At 40.3% G+C, this 17,941-nt stretch overlaps 1 protein-coding gene across 4 annotated transcripts; it reads left to right on the forward strand.

Moving 5' to 3' along the window:
* Positions 1-229: 229 nt before the first annotated feature.
* On the forward strand, positions 230-17,156 carry NKRF (NFKB repressing factor). Of its 4 annotated transcripts, none has more exons than XM_084870363.1 (4): positions 739-902; positions 2,515-2,629; positions 13,044-13,174; positions 14,204-17,156. In XM_084870363.1, exons 3-4 carry the CDS (start codon positions 13,060-13,062, stop codon positions 16,150-16,152), a joined length of 2,064 nt encoding a protein of 687 aa, XP_084726489.1. In that variant the 5' UTR covers positions 739-902; positions 2,515-2,629; positions 13,044-13,059; the 3' UTR covers positions 16,153-17,156. The 4 variants fall into 4 exon arrangements, with proteins under 4 accessions (XP_084726488.1, XP_084726489.1, XP_084726490.1 ...); XM_084870364.1 differs by having other exon boundaries at positions 780-902; positions 2,515-2,633; XM_084870362.1 differs by lacking the exon at positions 2,515-2,629 and having other exon boundaries at positions 230-902.
* Positions 17,157-17,941: the final 785 nt, after the last annotated feature.

Below are 17,941 nucleotides of genomic sequence, written 5' to 3' on the forward strand. Positions count from 1 at the left end.
ATTGCAGCCAACAATCACCTGAGGTCGTCTTCCAGGAATTCAATGGAAACATGTTCCAGAACCTCGGAGAACCTCCCAAAATTTCCTTCCCAGAGTCCCCTCCTTCTGCTAGTCACAGGAGTGCGTCTAAGGCCCGTAGTCGTCACAGAAGGGGGAAATGTAAGTCGCGCGATATTTGGCCACGAGATTTGGAAGTTAGGGATCGCCCGCAGCGCATGCGCACTGGCTTGCTACCGCTGGGCTGCACGCGGGGAGGTAGGCAGGAACTCAGAGGAGGGGGAGCAGAGCGTGCTGGTGTCTCCCCCCCTCCCCGCGCTGAGCGTGGGTCTGCGGGTGGCTGGAAGTGCGGAGCGCGGGGCCTGGCTCGGCTTCCCGATACGCGTAGACTGCAGTGGGCACCCTCCTGGCTTCTCCACGAGTTGGAGTGCAGCCGGCGCGCGCCCTGGCATCTGGACCCGAGCGCCTTTTCCTCTTTAGTATTCGCCCTCCGTGCACACACCCTAGTCCCCCGAGAGTTGGTCTTCGCGCCACGGCGCGCCCCTCCTCACCCGGTCCCTCCCACCGGCCCCCCGATCCAACTCGCTCCAGCTCCATAGTTGGCTTCTTCCCCGGTGGCCCTGCCTGGGGGCGGAGAAGATGGCTGGAGGACGTCTGCTGTTGGGGGGCGACTTCCTGTCGCCTCCGCCTTTGCTCCCCCTCCCGCCGCCGCCGCTGCCTCCCCTCCCGCCGCCCCCGCCTGAGCCAGTGCTGGAGCAGTGGCGCTATAGCCACGAAAGTGACTGGCAGTGGGCTCTGCGACGCAGCTTCATCTGCCGGCACCTGCACAGCTATCCCGGGGCTGCCCTCGACCAGCTCCTAGCGCTCTCCGCCGCCTGGACCAACCACGTTTTCCTGGGCTGCAGGTGAGGAAGGTGCGCGGGGCCGGTTAAGGAACAGGGGTAGGGCATCGGAATGGGGATTGGGACAGGGACTGGGGCAGGATACATACAGACGAGGGTTTAGGGGCTGGAGATTTGGAAATGCCGGAGGACACTGTTGTCTTGGGGAGGGGGTTTGCCGAGTGAGGTGGCAGGGGATGATGACATAACGGCCAGAAGGGTGTGAGGGGTCGCGGGAGAAACCCCTTCAAGACCAGGAATGGAGATAGAGGTGTGCTTGGAAGAGGAATCATCACCATTATAGAGGTGAACATTGTGGTGATGATTCTGGAGGGCATGGGAAATGACGAATAGCAGAACCTCGGACCTGCGTAGGATCTTCCAAGGATGCGGTATCCGCAGAGAACATCCTACAGTCGCGGTTTCTAGGGTCCGCGGGGGTGGGGGCGCTGCGGTTATAATCCTAATCCCCTGACCACTGTTTTTCCGTCCCCATTAAATAAAACAACAGCCCCCCCAGCTGGGTTTTACTGTCTCCTCCTGGGAAGGCGGTTTGTATGAGGTGTCTCAGCCGCAGGGTCTGGTCTGCCTTGCTTGTGGATCTGCATATAATATATGTGTGGAAGCAAACAAAGAAAAGGATATATCTACCATAAAAATGGGTTGCCCTCCTTTCACCTTAATTATGATCAGAACGATTAACATTTAGCATTGGGTGAGATTTTAGGTGTGCGTTTATGTGTGTGTGTTTGCCCCTCCCCCTTTTTCTAAAACCTAGTGCGCATTCTGAACAGGCCTCTTTGAAAGCTCTTCGCATGTGATGGAGACTGGAGACTGCAGTATGGTTCCAACGCATTTTTTTAAAAACAGGGCTACTAGGAACCCCGTATTTCAGAACCCCCAAATCTGTCTTAGACTAATCATTCCTTTGATCTACTGAGAGGCTTTTTTTTCCACACTTGTCTCACAGTGAATTTTTTATTAGAAAGGATGAGATATTTTGGGAAATTATCAGATCAAAATCAGCCAATTCAGGTCCAGAAATTACTATAACAGATACAGAAAAATAGGATTGTCCCCCCTTATCCTTAATTGTCGAACATGGTATTCAGTGTGATACTTTGAACTCATCACAAAAATTAATGTGTTTTTTTTTATCTTCTCTAGGTTAGTGTAATTTCTGCCTCCAGAGGTAATGATTATTTCACTTGAGGAGCTGGTTACAACTGGGGAAGCCTCAGTTATTAATCAAGTCAGAAAAATCTAATTGACCTTCATTTAATAATCTTGTTTTTACAGTTAAAAAGGTATCTTTATCATAGATTTTAATATTAAAGAGGGCCATGGGGAATCTGAATCCTAAAAAATATCTTACATGGTAGGATAATATCCTTTGTGTTAATAAATTTGACCTTCCCACTAGAATGTAAGTTCCTTTGGGGAAAGGGTTTATGCTTTCTTGTTCACACCTTTATTCTCAGTGCCTAGAAGAATGCCTTCTATATAATGGCTGCTCAATAAATATGGGGTAGTGAATGGATAAATATAGGTTTATAATGTACAAAATATTTTAAAATTTTTGTATCTCACTTAATACAACAGCTTTGGGAATTAGGTGGTGTCTCATTTTTTACAGCTGAATCAATGGAGGCCAAGAAGTTAAGTGACTTTTCCAAGGTCCCACAGTCTTCTGATACTCTTTCCACTGAGATACACCTGCTATATTTGGGAAGGATGGACCAGGAATGAAAGCAAGTAACTGACACAAACCACATCATTATTGTGCATCAGGATTTCATTCCAAAAACAGCAGCCTTATACATAAGTAGGGCATTAAAAACACAAGCCAGGCCAATGGTAGTCAGTGTTAAGAGCTCAAGCTTCCAGGGCATTCTATGTGTGTATGTACACTTGCCAAAGCCTATCACCTGTGTATAGTATATATACTATAGTCACCATGTTACATTGTAGTTAAGTCAGTTCAGTCGATACAAGTTGCCATAACATTGTCAAATAGCTTAACAGCCCTAGCTGGCTAGAGCATAGGTGGGCTGAAAGGTCCTGGGTTCGATTCTGGTCACGGGCATGTACTTTGGTTGCAGGCTCCATCCATGGCCCCTCCGTATGTAGGAGGCAACCAATCAAGAAAAAACATCAATGTGTCTCTCACTTTGATGTTTCTGTCTTCCTTCCACTCTCTTTAAAAATCAATGAGAAATATCCTCAGACAAAGATGAACAAAAAACAAAAAACACCAAAAATATATAGCATAACAGAAAAGTAATGTTTGCATTATATCTAGTATAGATACAGGAAAAAGAAGAGGCAGTAAAGAATTTTGGAAGCCAGGAACCAAGTGCAGCCTTCCACTTTAGGCAGGCTTTGTGTTAGCTGTCATCTTCAGGTGGGGAAAATCTATGTACTGTTGATGTTGATGTTGGCAGAGCTCTTGTTTTATGGTCTATTTTGTGACAGAAGACTCTTCTTTCTCTCAAGGGAACTGCAGAATACATGGTGAAAGCGCCTATTCTAAACTTACAGCCTTTTAGAACAGGTTGTAAACAGTAGCAAGAAGGGAACTTGTTGCAATTTTCCCCCCATCTGGCAGAACTTTTTGTGTTCTGTTTCAGTTCTGAAGTAACTCCTCGGACAAGGATATCTTAAACATTTCATAATTATAAGACAAAGCCGGGAGGGGCACAAATGTGGAGGAAGGCAAAGCATGTTTCATTCTGTTGGTGGTAATGGGGATTCTCAAGGCACAAATTTGAATACTTTATCTCTTTAGCTCTAACAGTGGTTCTCAAATATAAGCAGGCATCAGAATCACCAGTCAGGCCTCTTAAAACACAGATTGCTGGGCCTCATCCCCAGGGTTTCTGATTCAGTAGGTCTGAGGTGAGGCCCCCGAATTTCAGAATTTGCATTTCTAACAAGTTCGAGGTAATGCTGATGATCAAGCGATGCCATCCAGAGATTATACTATGAGAGCCACTGCTTTATAATAAAGGATAAAATAAAACAATGTTTCCAATCTGCCTTTTCATCATACTCTAGGCAACCAGGAAGCTTAAATAGCTGAAACTATTTCTCTTCACTTTTTTTATTTGTTTCATAAAAGAAAACAATGTGTCAAGAATTTTTTTCTGCAAGCCATTTCTAAAATATATCTTGTGCCCTAGCCGGTTGGGCTCAGTGGCTAGGGACCAAAGGATCCTGGGTTTGATTCCACTCAAGGGCACATATCTTGGTTGCAGGCTCTTGCCTGGCCTGGGTCCTGGTTGGGGCACATGTAGGAGGCAACCAAACACATTGATGTTTCTGTCTTTCCTGTCTTCCACTCCTCCTAAAAATCAATGGAAAAATATCCTCAGGTGAGGATTGACCCCCGCCCCAAGAAAAAAAAGGAAAAGAAAAAAAAATATCTTGTGGCTTATGAAAAGGTAGTACAGTCTTCTAATCAACTATATCTTTAGCACTTAAATAATAATTCATATGAATGCCTAGGGATCTGCATAATATGTACTTAAATTGTGGATAAATGTGTATATATATTTAATAAAGCAGAATGTTTGGTTAACTGGAGCATTCAGTTTTCCAATCATTCTTCATCAACAGGATTAGAATCAGAATCCTGGACTATTGATCTTTGATGTGATACTAATTAATCAGGAAAATGTATCTTAAAATGCAACCAGCTTTGCCACCTTGATTATTCATCTCTTCTTTTCCTTGTTGATGTGAGGCTTTTGCAGATGTCAGTGGGCTCATGCTGTAAAACTAACTTTGCGCATAGTAGGTAGAGGGCATCGGTTACCACTAATGAAATGGGAGTGTGAACATTCAAAAGATTTATCAATAATCTGGTTGTTTGTTATTCATATATGTTAGGAATTTTATGAATGGTTTTGAATAAAGCCTATATAATAAAAGGCTAATATGCAAAGCAACGGAATGACCAGTCGCTATGGCACGCACTGAACACCAGGGGGCAGACACTCAAGGCAGGAGTTGGCCCTTGGTGGTGAGTGTGCTCCCACAAGGGGAGTGCGGCTCAGCCAGAAGCTAGGCTCATAGCTGACGAGCATAGCAGCAGTGACAGGAGCCTCTCTGATGTCGCACTGTCGGCTTATGCCCACTCCCCCTAAGCCATCAGTTGGACATCCCCAAGGGCTCCCCAGACTACAAGAGGGTGCAGGCCGGGCTGAGGGACCAGCTCCCCTCAGTGCATGAATTTTGTGCACTGAGCCTCTAGTAATTTTATAATTGGCAATCCTAATCTTGCTGAGTTTTCAAACCTCAGCTTTCTTACTTGGATTTAGTAGACCTGGTTTAATATATTTAAAAAAAATTTTAAAGCCTCTATTACTGAATATTTATTAAATTTCAGGTGCCATCATATATCATAAGTATGCACCTACGTGTACCTATTTTTATTCAAGAATGTAAGTTCATGAACTCAGATGATTTTGTCCATTAGAAATCATTTTTTATGTGCTAGGCATGGTGGGACAGTTGAATAGCATCCTGATTTCCAAAAGCTTGGTACATAATAAGCTACCTTTGAAAACCCTAAAGACCTGCTGGAGATTTTTGGTTTTCTTTTGTAAACATTTACAACCAAATAGGTAAATTAACAGACTTAAATATATAATATGCATGTATCTTAAAATGTATTATACTTGCCTTAATGGTACTTTTCATCATGATCCCTCCAAAGAGAATTCTGTATGGCCATTAAATCTCATATGGTAATGACATGGAGAAAAAGCTTATGATATAATAGATTAAGAGCAAACAACCCTAGCTGGTTTGGCTCAGTGGATAGAGCATTGGCCTGTGGACCAAAGGGTCCGGGTTTGATTCTGGTCAAGGGCACATACCTTGCTTGGTTGCAGGCTCCTCCCTGGCCCGAGCCCTGTTCAGGGCTCATGCAGGAGGCAGCCAATCGATGTGTTTCTCTCACATCAATGTTTTCTATCTTTCTCTTCCACTCTTCCTAAAAATCAATGGGGGGGAGGGGAGAACAAACAAAAAAAACCCTCACCAGGGTGCAAATCAACATAGATGATCTGATAGTGATTAGGTGGTGGGCGGGGAGAAAAGTATGGAAAATATAGAAACAGGAATAAAACATAAACCCCCAAAATGTTGGTGAAATTATAAGTGACTGGGTTTAAAGGTGTTTTTCTAGGTGGATGCTCTAAAACAGGGGTCCTCAAACTTTTTAAAGTGGGGGCCAGATCACGGTCCCTCAGAGAGCTGGAGGGCCGGACTATATGAACTACTAATTCCTACTGTAACACCTCGGCTGCGCTCACTGCCCAAAAAACCTGGCGGGCCGGATCAGACTCCTCTGCGGGCTGCATGTGGCCCGCGGGCCATAGTTTGAAGACCCCTGCTCTAAAACTTCTGGAGTAAAGGTATTATTTTTAAATCCACTACAAAAAATACACTATAGAAAACTGAGTACTGAAAGCTTTATTGTCTTGGTTCATTTCAAATTTGTGAAACCACTTCTTTACCCCTAGATAGCTACTCTCTGGAGAATTTTAGAAATGGGAATGAAATCCTACTGGTGTTAGTAAAGACTCCAGATTGCTATTTTCATTGTCCTTAGTCAAGTGTTAGGCACTATAAAGTCTTTTCCATTATTGTTTGAGCTGGTTGGGCTTCTTCATTATTAGGACTTTCTAATAAAGGACTCAGAAGCTGACTGTGCTGGCAATCTATACAAAGGTCTATTTTTGTAGCCTATGGATGATGTTGAATTTTGTGGCAAGTGTACTGAATAGGAAACAGTAAGTAGGTATAATCATTACTAATGCTGGAAGAAACCGAGGGAAAAGTTGAGTGTGAATGGAGTGAACAGCAAATGCATCATTCATGCACACTGGATTATGACATGCTTGCCATTTACAGTTTTATACCCTATTTGGAATCAGGCTATAATTGAAGGCCTGGAGAATTTTTACTGCAATTCAAGGTGAGTGGCTTGGTTATAGTACCAATTCTGGTAGTAAAGGTGGAGTTCCAGTTTAGGATTTGTAGATTGTTATCTCATTTTCATAATCTCTTGTTTTCATCTCATACCTTGGAAATTGTACTCCCAAATCTGAATGAAAGTGATCTATAGAACATTTTAGGCTATGTTTGGATAAGAGTAAATGAAAATAAAATTACTCTTGGCATTTAAATACTGGTGTTAGCAGCAGCAGTAGCAATTAACACTTTGAAGTGCAGATTACAACTGGGCCTACTTCTAGTAACCTGTCTTGACTTCTCTGCTTTTCAAGGAAAGACATCTGAGGGTATGGAAACTATTGCGCTGAAAATGGAAAATGCTATCCTCCTTCAAGTTCAGAATCTATTCATATAAAGGTGTGATATTTATTTTCAGAACTTTCTTCCTAAATGCCACCAGGAGTCTCTTTTTTGGTCTTAGGCTGGGAAAGTCAGGCTGAAGGTTGGAAGGGTGAGTAGATTCCCCTAATAATAAAAATTTCACTTGAGCCCATATTTTTGTTTCTCTGCAGTGAAATGATATCCTTTCAAATAGCCAACCCACTGCTTAAGAAATCCTTTTTAAAATCGTGTGCTTTAAAGCGCTTTATTATGGAAAAATCAAACACATTCAAAAGTAGAAGAGTTTAATAAACACCCAAGTGCCCATCACTCGGCTTCAGCAATTATAAGAGTCCTCCTTATTTCATCTATTTTGCTCCCAGTTCTTTGTGGGAGATAGTCTGGAGCATATTAAAGAAAATCTTGACAGCATTTCCTCTGTGAGTAAGAATTTTTTAAAATAGAGTCACAATACCTTTATTCGCACTTAATAAAATTAACAATAATTTCTTGAAATCATCCAAAGTCTAGTCCAGGTTCAGTTTTTTCCATTTGTTTCAAACTCTATATTTATAGTTGGTTTGTTTGATTCATGATCCAAACAAAGTTCACACATAGTATTTGGTTGATCTGTCCCCTTTAAATTAGAAACAGTTCCCCTTTCCTTTTATTTTCATTTTACTTATTTGATGAAGAAATTGGGTTGTCACGTAGTGTTTCCTTCATTCTAGATTTGGCTGGCTGGATTCTTGTTTTTTAAATCTCACCCGAGGATATGTCTTTATTGTTTTTAGAGAGAGAGAGGGAGAGAGAGAGAGAGAGAGAAGGAGAGAGAGAGAGAGAGAGAGAGAAGAGAGATTGAGAGAAGGTGAGCCTCTCATATGCTCCCTGATGGGGGATCAAACCTACAACCTAGGTATGTGCTCTGACCGGAAATCAAACCCACAATCTTTTAGTGTATGAGATGATGAGATGACAATCCAACCAACTGAGCCACTTGGCCAGGGCTGGCTGGCTAGGTTCTTAGCTTGGTTTTTAACATGTTTATGGGAGTTAGGGGCTTGATTAGGTTCAGGTTTAATTAATTGGTGGGTAAGTACACTTTATAGATAGTTCTTTGCCCTGTTATGTGATATGGACATCTGGGCCACAAGTCTGCTTGTCCCATTTTTAGTGATGTTAAAAAGTTGGGCCCAGTCTGCATGGCTCAGTGGTTGAACATCGATCTGTGAACCAGGAGGTCTAGGTTCCATTCCCAGTCAGGGCACATGCCCAGGTTGAGGGCTCGATCCCCAGTGTGGGGTGTGCAGGAGGCAGCTGGACGATGATTCTCTCTTACCATTGATGTTTCTATCTCTCTCTCCCTCTCCCTTCCTCTCTGAAGTCAATAAAATATTTTTTAAAAGTAGGCTGTCATATTTTAATGGAAATTTTTATTGAGATAATTGTAAATTCACATGTAGTTGTAATAAATAATACAAAGAGATGTCCTGCACTCTTTACCCAGTTTTCCCAATGATAACATTTTGTAAAATTATTGCATAATATAACCAGGATAATGACATTATTAGAATCCACTGATTTTACTCAGATTCCCACAAGTATTACTAGTACTTGTGTGTGTGTGTTTTATACAATATATATCACATGTGTAGGTTTCTGCATCCGTTACCACAGTCAAGATATTGAACAGTTCCAATACCATAAGAATCCCTTACATTTTATAACCATATCTATTTTCTTCCTATTCATATACAGTATTGCGTGCATCAATAGTTTATTCCTTTTTACTGAGTAGTGTTCCATGGTGTATATACACTGAGTGGCCAAATTATTATGATCTCTGAGGCCCGGTGCATGAATTCGTGCATGGGTGGGGTCCGGCCAGCCTGGCCGGGGGAAAGGGACATGGGCAGTTGGCCGGCTTGCCTGCTGGTTGAACTCCTGGTCGAAGGGGAAATTTGCATATTAGCCTTTTATTTTATAGGATATACACTTGAGTGGCCAGATTATTATGCATTCAGAGATCATAATAATCTGGCCACTCAGTGTATATCAGAGTTTAACCATTTACCTATTGAATAAGATCTGTACTGATTGCAATTTTTAAAAAATATATATTTTATTGATTTTTTACAGAGAGGAAGGGAGAGGGGGAGTGAGTTAGAAACATTGATGAGAGAGAAACAAACAATCAGCTGCCTCCTGCACACCCCCTATTGGGGATGTGCCTGCAACCAAGGTACATGCCCTTGACCGGAATCAAACCTGGGACCCTTCAATCCACAGGCCGATGCTCTTTCCACTGAGCCAAACCAGTTAGGGCTTGCAATTTTTTACTGTTACAAATACAGCTGCTGTGAACATTCATGTACAGGTTTTTGCATGACCATGTTTTCATTTCTCTGAGATAAATGCCTAAGAGTGTAATTGGTAGGTCATGTAATTACATGCTTAATTTTGTAAGAAACTTACAAGTTCTTTTCCAAAGTGACCAGACTGTTTTACATTCCCACCAGCTATGTGTAAGTGATCCAGGTTCCCTGCATCCTTACCAGAATTGGGTGTTGCCACTATTTTTTATTTTAGCCATTGTGATAAGTGTGTAGTCATATCTTGTGGTTTTAAATTGCATTTCTCTGGTGGTTAATGTTTTCAATGTGCTAATATGCAATCTGTATTTCCTTTTTGGTAAAATGTTCTGTTCATGTCTTTTGTTTTTAAATATGATTTCTTTACTATTGTGTTTTGAGAGGCATTTTTATTAGATACTAGTTTTTTTTGGTCAACTGTGTGGTTTGCAAATATTTCTCCCAGTTTGTAGCTTTTCATCCTCTTAACAAGGTTTTTTGAGAGCGAAAGTTTTTAGTTTTGATGAAGTTCACTTTATCAGCTATTCCTTTTATGGATCGTGCTTTTGTTGTCAAGTATAAGAACTGTTTGACTGACCCAGATCCTGAAGATTTTCTCCTGTGGATTTTTTTTTGTACAGGTTTTATAGGTTTACATTTTACATTGAGGTCTGTGATGCACTTTGAATTAATCTTTGTATAAAGTTTGAGGTGTAGGTTGAGATTTTGTTGCCTGTGGATGCCCGCTTGCTCCAGTACCATACGTTGAAAAGGCTATCCTTCCTCTGTTGAATTGCTTTTGCAGTGTTGTTAACAATCATTTGAGCATGTTTGTGCAGGTCTATTTCGGGGGTTTTCCCCATCAACTTTTCACCTAATAGGCTTAGCAGCTATTCATGATCATTTCTTATTGCATTATAGGTTGCAAAATGGTAGTAGTCTTTCATCCCTACACTTATTAGTTGGGCTGCTTCTGTAAAAGAGATTTTCTTCATCAACTCTTTAGTTGCTCTGAGGTGTAATTTATATGGAAATTGACAAATAAATACTTGCTTTCTTCCTTAATATTACCCATTTTCGGAATAATAACTCGATTTCCTACCATCCTCCAAAGGTGACTAATAATGAGTTTGTAAGTACTTTTTTGAGCTAATGGATTTTTAACATATTTGATATGTCTCAATTCACTGCTGTTATTGTTCTTATTGATACTCAAGTTGGCTTATTTTGCCAGTAGGAGGCTATTCAAGTTGGCTTCTGAGTCCATTTGATCCAATTCCTGAAGTCTTTGACAGCTTCCCTGTTTTCAGGCATAAGAGTATCTGCCAGGTTCAACTTATAAATTTCTTGCCCCAGACTTGGAATCAGCCATTTCTCTAAGGACTCTGATTCTTTTTCATGGAAATGATAGAGATCACAATCTGGATGTTAACAACGCAGCAGCTCTTAACACTCTTAGTACTTTAATAAATATATCAATGTAATTATTTGCATATAATATACACATATGATAGAGGAAAAATCAATCATGAATTTATATGGATACTTTCAATTCAAACTTAAAGATAAGGTCTTAGCTTACATTTCTTTTTTCTTTTATTGATTTCAGAGAGAGGGGGAGTGATAGAAACATCAATGATGAGAGAGAATCACTGACTAGTTGCTTCCTGCATACCCCACACGGGATTGAACCTGCAACCCGGGCATGTGTCCTAACTGGGAATCTGGTTCATAGGTCAACACTCAACTACTGAGCCACACCAGCTGGGCTTACATTTCTTTTTTCTTTTTTTTTAGAACTTAAATTTTTATTTTTCAATTACAGTTTGTATTCAGTATTATTTTTTATTGATTTCAGAGAGGAGGGGGGAGAGAGAGAATGAGAGAGAGAATCATTGATTGGCTGCCTCCTGCACACCCCACCCTGGGGACAGAACCTACAACCCAGTCATGTGCCCTGACCTGGAATTGAACCTTGACTTCCTGGTTCATAGGTCAACGCTGAAACACTGAGCCATGCCCAGGCACATTCAGCATTATTTTGTATTAGTTTCAGGTGTACAGCATAGTGGTTAAACAGTCATGTACTTTATAAAGTGTTCCTCCAAATATTTCTAGTACTCACCTGGCACCATACATAGTTATAGAATTTTCTATGCTGTACTTTACATTCCCATGATTATTTTGTAATTACAATTTGTACTTCTCAATCCCTTCATCCTCTTTCACCCAGTTCCCATACATCCTCCCTTCTGGCCACCAAGAGTCCACTTAGTGTGTCTGTGAATCTGTTTCAATTTTGTTTGTTCATTTATTTTGTTTTTTATATTCCACATATAAGTGAAATCTTATGGTATTTGTCTTTCTCTGTCTGACTGACTTCACTTAGCATAATACCCTCTAGGTCCATCCATCCTATCACAAATGGTAAGCTTTTAATTCTTTTTATGGATGAGTGATATTCATTGCATATACAGGGTGTCCCAAAAAATGTATACATACTTTAACAGCTGATAGCTCAAAATTGAAAATGAAATGCATTTTAATAAACACTGCCTTTATAATTATTCAAAGTTTGCATATACATTTTTGAGGAATATATATATATATATATATATATATATATATATATATATACTTTTTTATCCATTCTTCTATTGATGGGCACTAAGATTTCTTCCATATCTTGGCTATTGTAAATAATGCTACAATGAATATAAGGGTGCATATATTCTTTTGAATTAGTGTTTTAGATTTCTTTGGATATATTCTCAGAAGTGGAATTGCTGGGTTATAAGGCAGTTAAATATTTAGGTTTTTGTTTGTTTTTAATATATTTTTATTGATTTCAGAGAGGGAGAGAGAAACATAAATGATATACGTGGGGAGGGGTTTGGAATGGGAATGGAGGGGATGAGGACAAATATGTGATACCTTATAAAAATAGAAACATAAATAACAAGAGAGAATCATCTTTGGATGCTTCCTAGTACACCCCTATTGGGGATCAAGCCCACAACCCTGCATGTGCCCTGACCAGGAATTGAATCGTGACCTCCAGTTCATAGGTTGATGCTCAACCACTAAGCCACACCGGCCAGGCACATTTTTAGTTTTTTGAGGACCCTCCATACTGTTTCCCATAGTGGCTGCACCAATTTGCATCCCCACTAACAGTGCAAGAGGGTTCTCTTTTCTTTTCTCCACATCCTTGCCGGCACTTGTTTGTGGATTCATTGATGATATTGGCTTAAATTTCTTGATTTTATGTTTATATGGCTTGAAATGACAGTACCATAATTACTCATTTGATAGGTAAGTATTTTAGGGCCGATTCTTCAGCTTTATAGCCAAGATACTCTGTTAAAAATGTCCCTGTGGAAACAGTTATAAAATTGGCTCATTTAGAAGCTTTTTAAAAAACTATATTCTTATCTGTTTTAATGGTAGATTATATTAATTTAAATAGGTATAGCCCACGCTTGATGGAAAAAATTCTCCAAATGGCTGAAGGTATTGATATTGGGGAGATGCCTTCGTATGATCTGATGCTGTCCAAACCTTCTAAGGGTCATAAACGTCACCTCTCAACATATGATGGTGAGTATACTTGTTTCTGGAAGATGGGATTTGAAGAAACAGCATGGCTTTTTTTTTTTTTTTGACAATATGAGAGTGGTATAAGATTCATAACATTGGATCTTACACAAATGTAAAAAAAATTAACTTTTGGTTGTTCACAGTTGGGTATTTTTTGAGGATGCTAAATAGAACTGAAGTCACACTATAATGCTATCCTTAAATTCCATGCCATGAATCTCCCTCTAAATAGAAAAACCTTATACTCTGATCATTTGAGCATCTAAGTAACTAAATCCTCTTGGATGGGTTCAAGATGGACCAGCTTTCTACTGAATACTGTTCTAGGGAAGAAGCTCTAGTGTCTGGTATAGCCTCAACAGAGTTCTTCCATAGCTTTAAATTTGACATACCTCATAAAACATTAGTTTCCAGCTGTTGCTTGTTCTAGAAATAAAATATAGCAAACACTTTGGTGCATAACAGGTCAGAACTAAGATTTTGAAGTTGAAAACCTTTGGGATCTTTTGAGAATTATTTTATTTGAGTTTTAGTCACACTATGTGTAAAGAACCATCACGGAGTCACTCACTTTTGACACAAAAAAAGAGAAACTTTGAAAATGCGTCCGGTCATCATCTGTGTTGCAGTAGAGCCATCTGTTCCAATTGCAGTCCTTAAGGGAGCTTTTCAGCACAGGTGGTATGAGATTAACACTGAAACAACTTCTTAGTCTGTACACATCTCCTGTGCTTAGACGCAAAAACAGCTACCATCGTGCATGGTGGTGACCTGCATATTTGATTCAATGGCATATTTTCTATCAAGTCCCTTCCCTTACACATAAAAGGACAGGAATCATCCTACCTTATGCTGGAACCTTACATTGATATTTGAATCCCATCACCTCAGTGATCTGAAGTTTCTGTGACAGGAAGTATCTTGTACCAACAATGCAGCTTGCAAATAATACAGTTGATACTATTTTCCTGCTTGGTTCTTTTGAAATATTCCCTCTTTAATGAACTGTAAATTTCACTCATTCTATAGGTCAAAATCCTCCTAAAAAGCAAGCCGGTTCCAAATTCCATGTGAGACCTCGTTTTGAGCCTGTACATTTTGTAGCTAGTAGTTCAAAAGATTTTGAAAGACAGGAAGATCCTTATGGCTCTCAAACAAAAGAGGTAAATGATTTTGCCAGAATGCCGAGAAACTACCAAGATTATACTCAAGACTCTTTCAGTGCACCAGATGGGAATGCTCAGTATTGTGATTCAGCGGGATTTCTTTTCACAAAAGACCAGCCTGTAACATCCAACGCGTATTTTGACCGTGGGAACCCTGCCCCAAGCAGCACATTACAGCAGGCAAACATGCAGTCAGCTCCTGAGCCTTCACTATCACAGACATTTCCTGAGTCAGTGGTAGCCAAGAAGCAGTATTTTATTGAAAAATTAACAGCGACCATCTGGAGCAACCTTTCTAATCCAGAGATGACTTCCGGATCTGATAAAATTAATTATACATACATGTTAACTCGTTGTATTCAGGCATGTAAGACAAATCCTGAGTATATATATGTTCCTTTAAAAGAAATCCCCCCTGCTGACATCCCCAAAAATAAGAAACTTCTGACAGATGGTTATGCTTGTGAAGTTAGATGCCAAAATATCTACTTAACTACAGGGTATGCTGGCAGCAAGAATGGGTCCAGGGATCGAGCTACTGAGCTAGCTGTAAAACTCCTGCAGAAGCGTATTGAAGTTAGGGTTATCCGGCGGAAATTCAAACACACGTATGGAGAGGACCTTGTGGTGTGTCAGATTGGCATGCCTTCGTATGACTTTCCTCCAGCTCTGAAGCCGCCAGAAGAGCTGGTGGTGCTGGCTAAGGATGCCTCTGGGCAGCCAATTTATAATGCTTCTGCCAAACACTGGACCAATTTTGTCCTTACAGAAAATGCAAATGATGCTATTGGTATCCTTAACAATTCCGCCTCATTCAACAAAATGTCAGTTGAATACAAATATGAGATGATGCCAAATCGCACATGGCGTTGTCGAGTGTTTTTGCAAGATCATTGCCTAGCTGAAGGTTATGGAACCAAAAAAACAAGTAAACATGCAGCTGCTGACGAGGCTTTGAAAATCCTTCAAAAAACACAACCCACTTACCCATCTGTCAAAAGTTCACAGTGCCAAACAGGTTCTTCACCCAGGGGATCTGGCAAGAAGAAAGATATAAAGGATCTTGTGGTTTACGAGAATTCTTCAAATCCTGTGTGCACGCTGAACGACACAGCTCAGTTTAACCGAATGACGGTTGAATACGTCTATGAAAGAATGACAGGCCTCCGATGGAAATGCAAGGTGATTCTGGAGAGTGAGGTCATTGCAGAAGCAGTTGGGGTGAAGAAAACCGTCAAATATGAAGCTGCCGGGGAAGCTGTGAAAATCCTCAAAAAGACCCAGCCGACTGTCATTAACAACTTGAAGAAAGGAGCTATTGAAGATGTGATTTCAAGAAATGAAATTCAGGGCCGCTCCGCCGAGGAGGCTTACAAACAACAAATCAAAGAAGATAACATAGGGAATCAGCTGCTGAGAAAGATGGGCTGGACGGGTGGTGGTTTAGGTAAATCTGGTGAGGGCATTCGGGAGCCAATCTCTGTCAAAGAGCAGCATAAGCGGGAAGGGCTTGGTCTTGATGTAGAAAGGGTAAATAGAATTGCCAAGAGAGATATTGAACAGATCATCAGAAACTACGCCCGCTCCGAGAGCCACAGCGATTTGACTTTCTCTACAGAGCTGACTAATGATGAGCGGAAGCAAATACATCAAATCGCCCAGAAGTATGGTCTTAAGAGTAAATCTCACGGGGTAGGCCATGACAGGTACCTGGTGGTAGGTAGAAAAAGACGGAAGGAAGACCTACTAGATCAGCTCAAACAGGAAGGCCAAGTGGGGCATTATGAGCTTGTGATGCCTCAAGCAAATTGAGATCTTACTAATTTATTTTGTAAATGCCTAATGAGGCATATCTGTGAATTACAGAAATGCTACATGTTCCAGTTGCAGAATATATTCATTCTTAAGATGTTTCACCTTGTTCATTTCATATAGAGCTTTATTAGATATTGGAACCTGAAAAACTATGTCTACTTGTATTAGCTTAATCCAGCAGATGATATTGTGCAGTTACCGTTTGTGTCTTTGATATTGCTGTGTCCCTCAGATTTTAGTAGTTTCTACAAAGCAAGAGTGCATATCCAAATGAATTTCACCTTGGAGAAAGAAATTCCCACCTTGAAGGGCATAGCACAGCAACCCGCAACAATATGTGAAGTTGATATTAACAACAATAAAACTTAATTCCACACTTAAAATGTCAGATCATTTTGTATTATCTATTTTCATCTTTGTGTGAAGCCAGTTATAGAATGTTTAACAGTAACTTGTGCTGTATGTGTAAATGTCCTTATCGACTAAATGATGTAAAACTTTCTTAAAGTGAAGTTAGTGTTCGCTTATTTATAACTTCTACTATGTGGTTTTCAGCATATTGGAAGTGTGTATTGTACCTTGTGATATATCAATTTTAACAAATTCTAGTCTTCATGCTGAACGAGCACTACTTGAGAGAGTACTTGAAAACTTTCAGAGACTTTGGTTTAACCTGAAGAAAGGAAGCTGGAACTGTTTGTTCTTGGTGCCTTGCAGAGACTCAGCAACTCTCCGCTGTAGCTTTCGTGCGGTTTGGATGTACGGCGCATCCAGGGCGGCCGGAGCTGTGGTAGAACTTGGTAAAAGACTGAAGATACATTGGTGCTTTGATGAAAAGGTCTGTTGGCTGGTCACTCTCTCAAGAAGCTTATTGAGCTCAAAAGCCAACTTTGTAACATATTTAAAACAGCTATTTTCGCTTATTTCTGGAATGTAAAAAGAAAGTATATAAAAAGAATGTGTGTGCTTCCTGAATAAAAAGGAGCCGAAGTTGATCAAAATGGTGGTGTGCTTATTTCTGGGCAGTAGCCTAGTAGTGACACTTTGGGGATCTGGAGAGGGGAAGTGGTGTTTGCACAAAGTATTTCAACACCAGAGCACATATGGATGAACTTAAATGACTTAGCAGATAGGAATGGCTCATCAGTTACTCAGGTTTTTCCTATGGACCAATATGCTGACTGCAACCAAATCTCAGGCTGTTTAATTCTATGTTTTTGTATCTCAGATAAATCAAGTATTAATATTCACACTATTAATATTCAGAAGTGAATATTAAATACCTCCAATGAAATATTTAGAACAATTAGGTTGTTTGCAGTATCTTAAAACATTTAGCACTGTGCTTGACATTAACTGCCCCACAATAATTTCTTTAACCCTATTTTTTTATATTTGACATTAGATGCTGTCCATTGTAGTTAAATCAATATTTTAAAAATATAAAAAATATAAAGGGATTAACTTTTATACCTGGATCTCTTAACCTTTAGTTACCTACAATGATTGGCACAGTATATACTTGCTTTTCACCAAGACTCTGCCTAGTGTGTGGTCCATTCCTAATGTTGGTAGGAAGAGAAGTGAGGTGTGCATTTTATTGGACACTTAATGTTTTAATGGCAAAGGGAACTAAGCTAATCGTTTTTGGTGTGTGTGTGTGTGTGTGTGTGTGTTTGTTTTGTTTTTTTTACCTACAAGGCTCATACCAACCTTGAGAAGCTATGGTTCAATTAGTGAGTTAGAAAAATCATCCTTGAGTTCTCTTGAGTAAGAATGGCTTTGG

Source organism: Pipistrellus hanaki (assembly GCF_964339955.1).
Source record: "Pipistrellus hanaki genome assembly, chromosome: X".
In the NCBI taxonomy this organism is placed as follows: Eukaryota; Metazoa; Chordata; class Mammalia; order Chiroptera; family Vespertilionidae; genus Pipistrellus; species Pipistrellus hanaki.

Excerpts from the sequence above, each read along its gene's own strand:
- NKRF (XM_084870362.1), top strand. The coding sequence starts at position 637 with ATGGCTGGAGGACGTCTGCTGTTGGGGGGCGACTTCCTGTCGCCTCCG. Across the intron at positions 903-13,043 it reads CACGTTTTCCTGGGCTGCAG|GTATAGCCCACGCTTGATGG; the intron begins GTGAGGAAGGTG and ends TAATTTAAATAG. Across the intron at positions 13,175-14,203 it reads TCACCTCTCAACATATGATG|GTCAAAATCCTCCTAAAAAG; the intron begins GTGAGTATACTT and ends CTCATTCTATAG.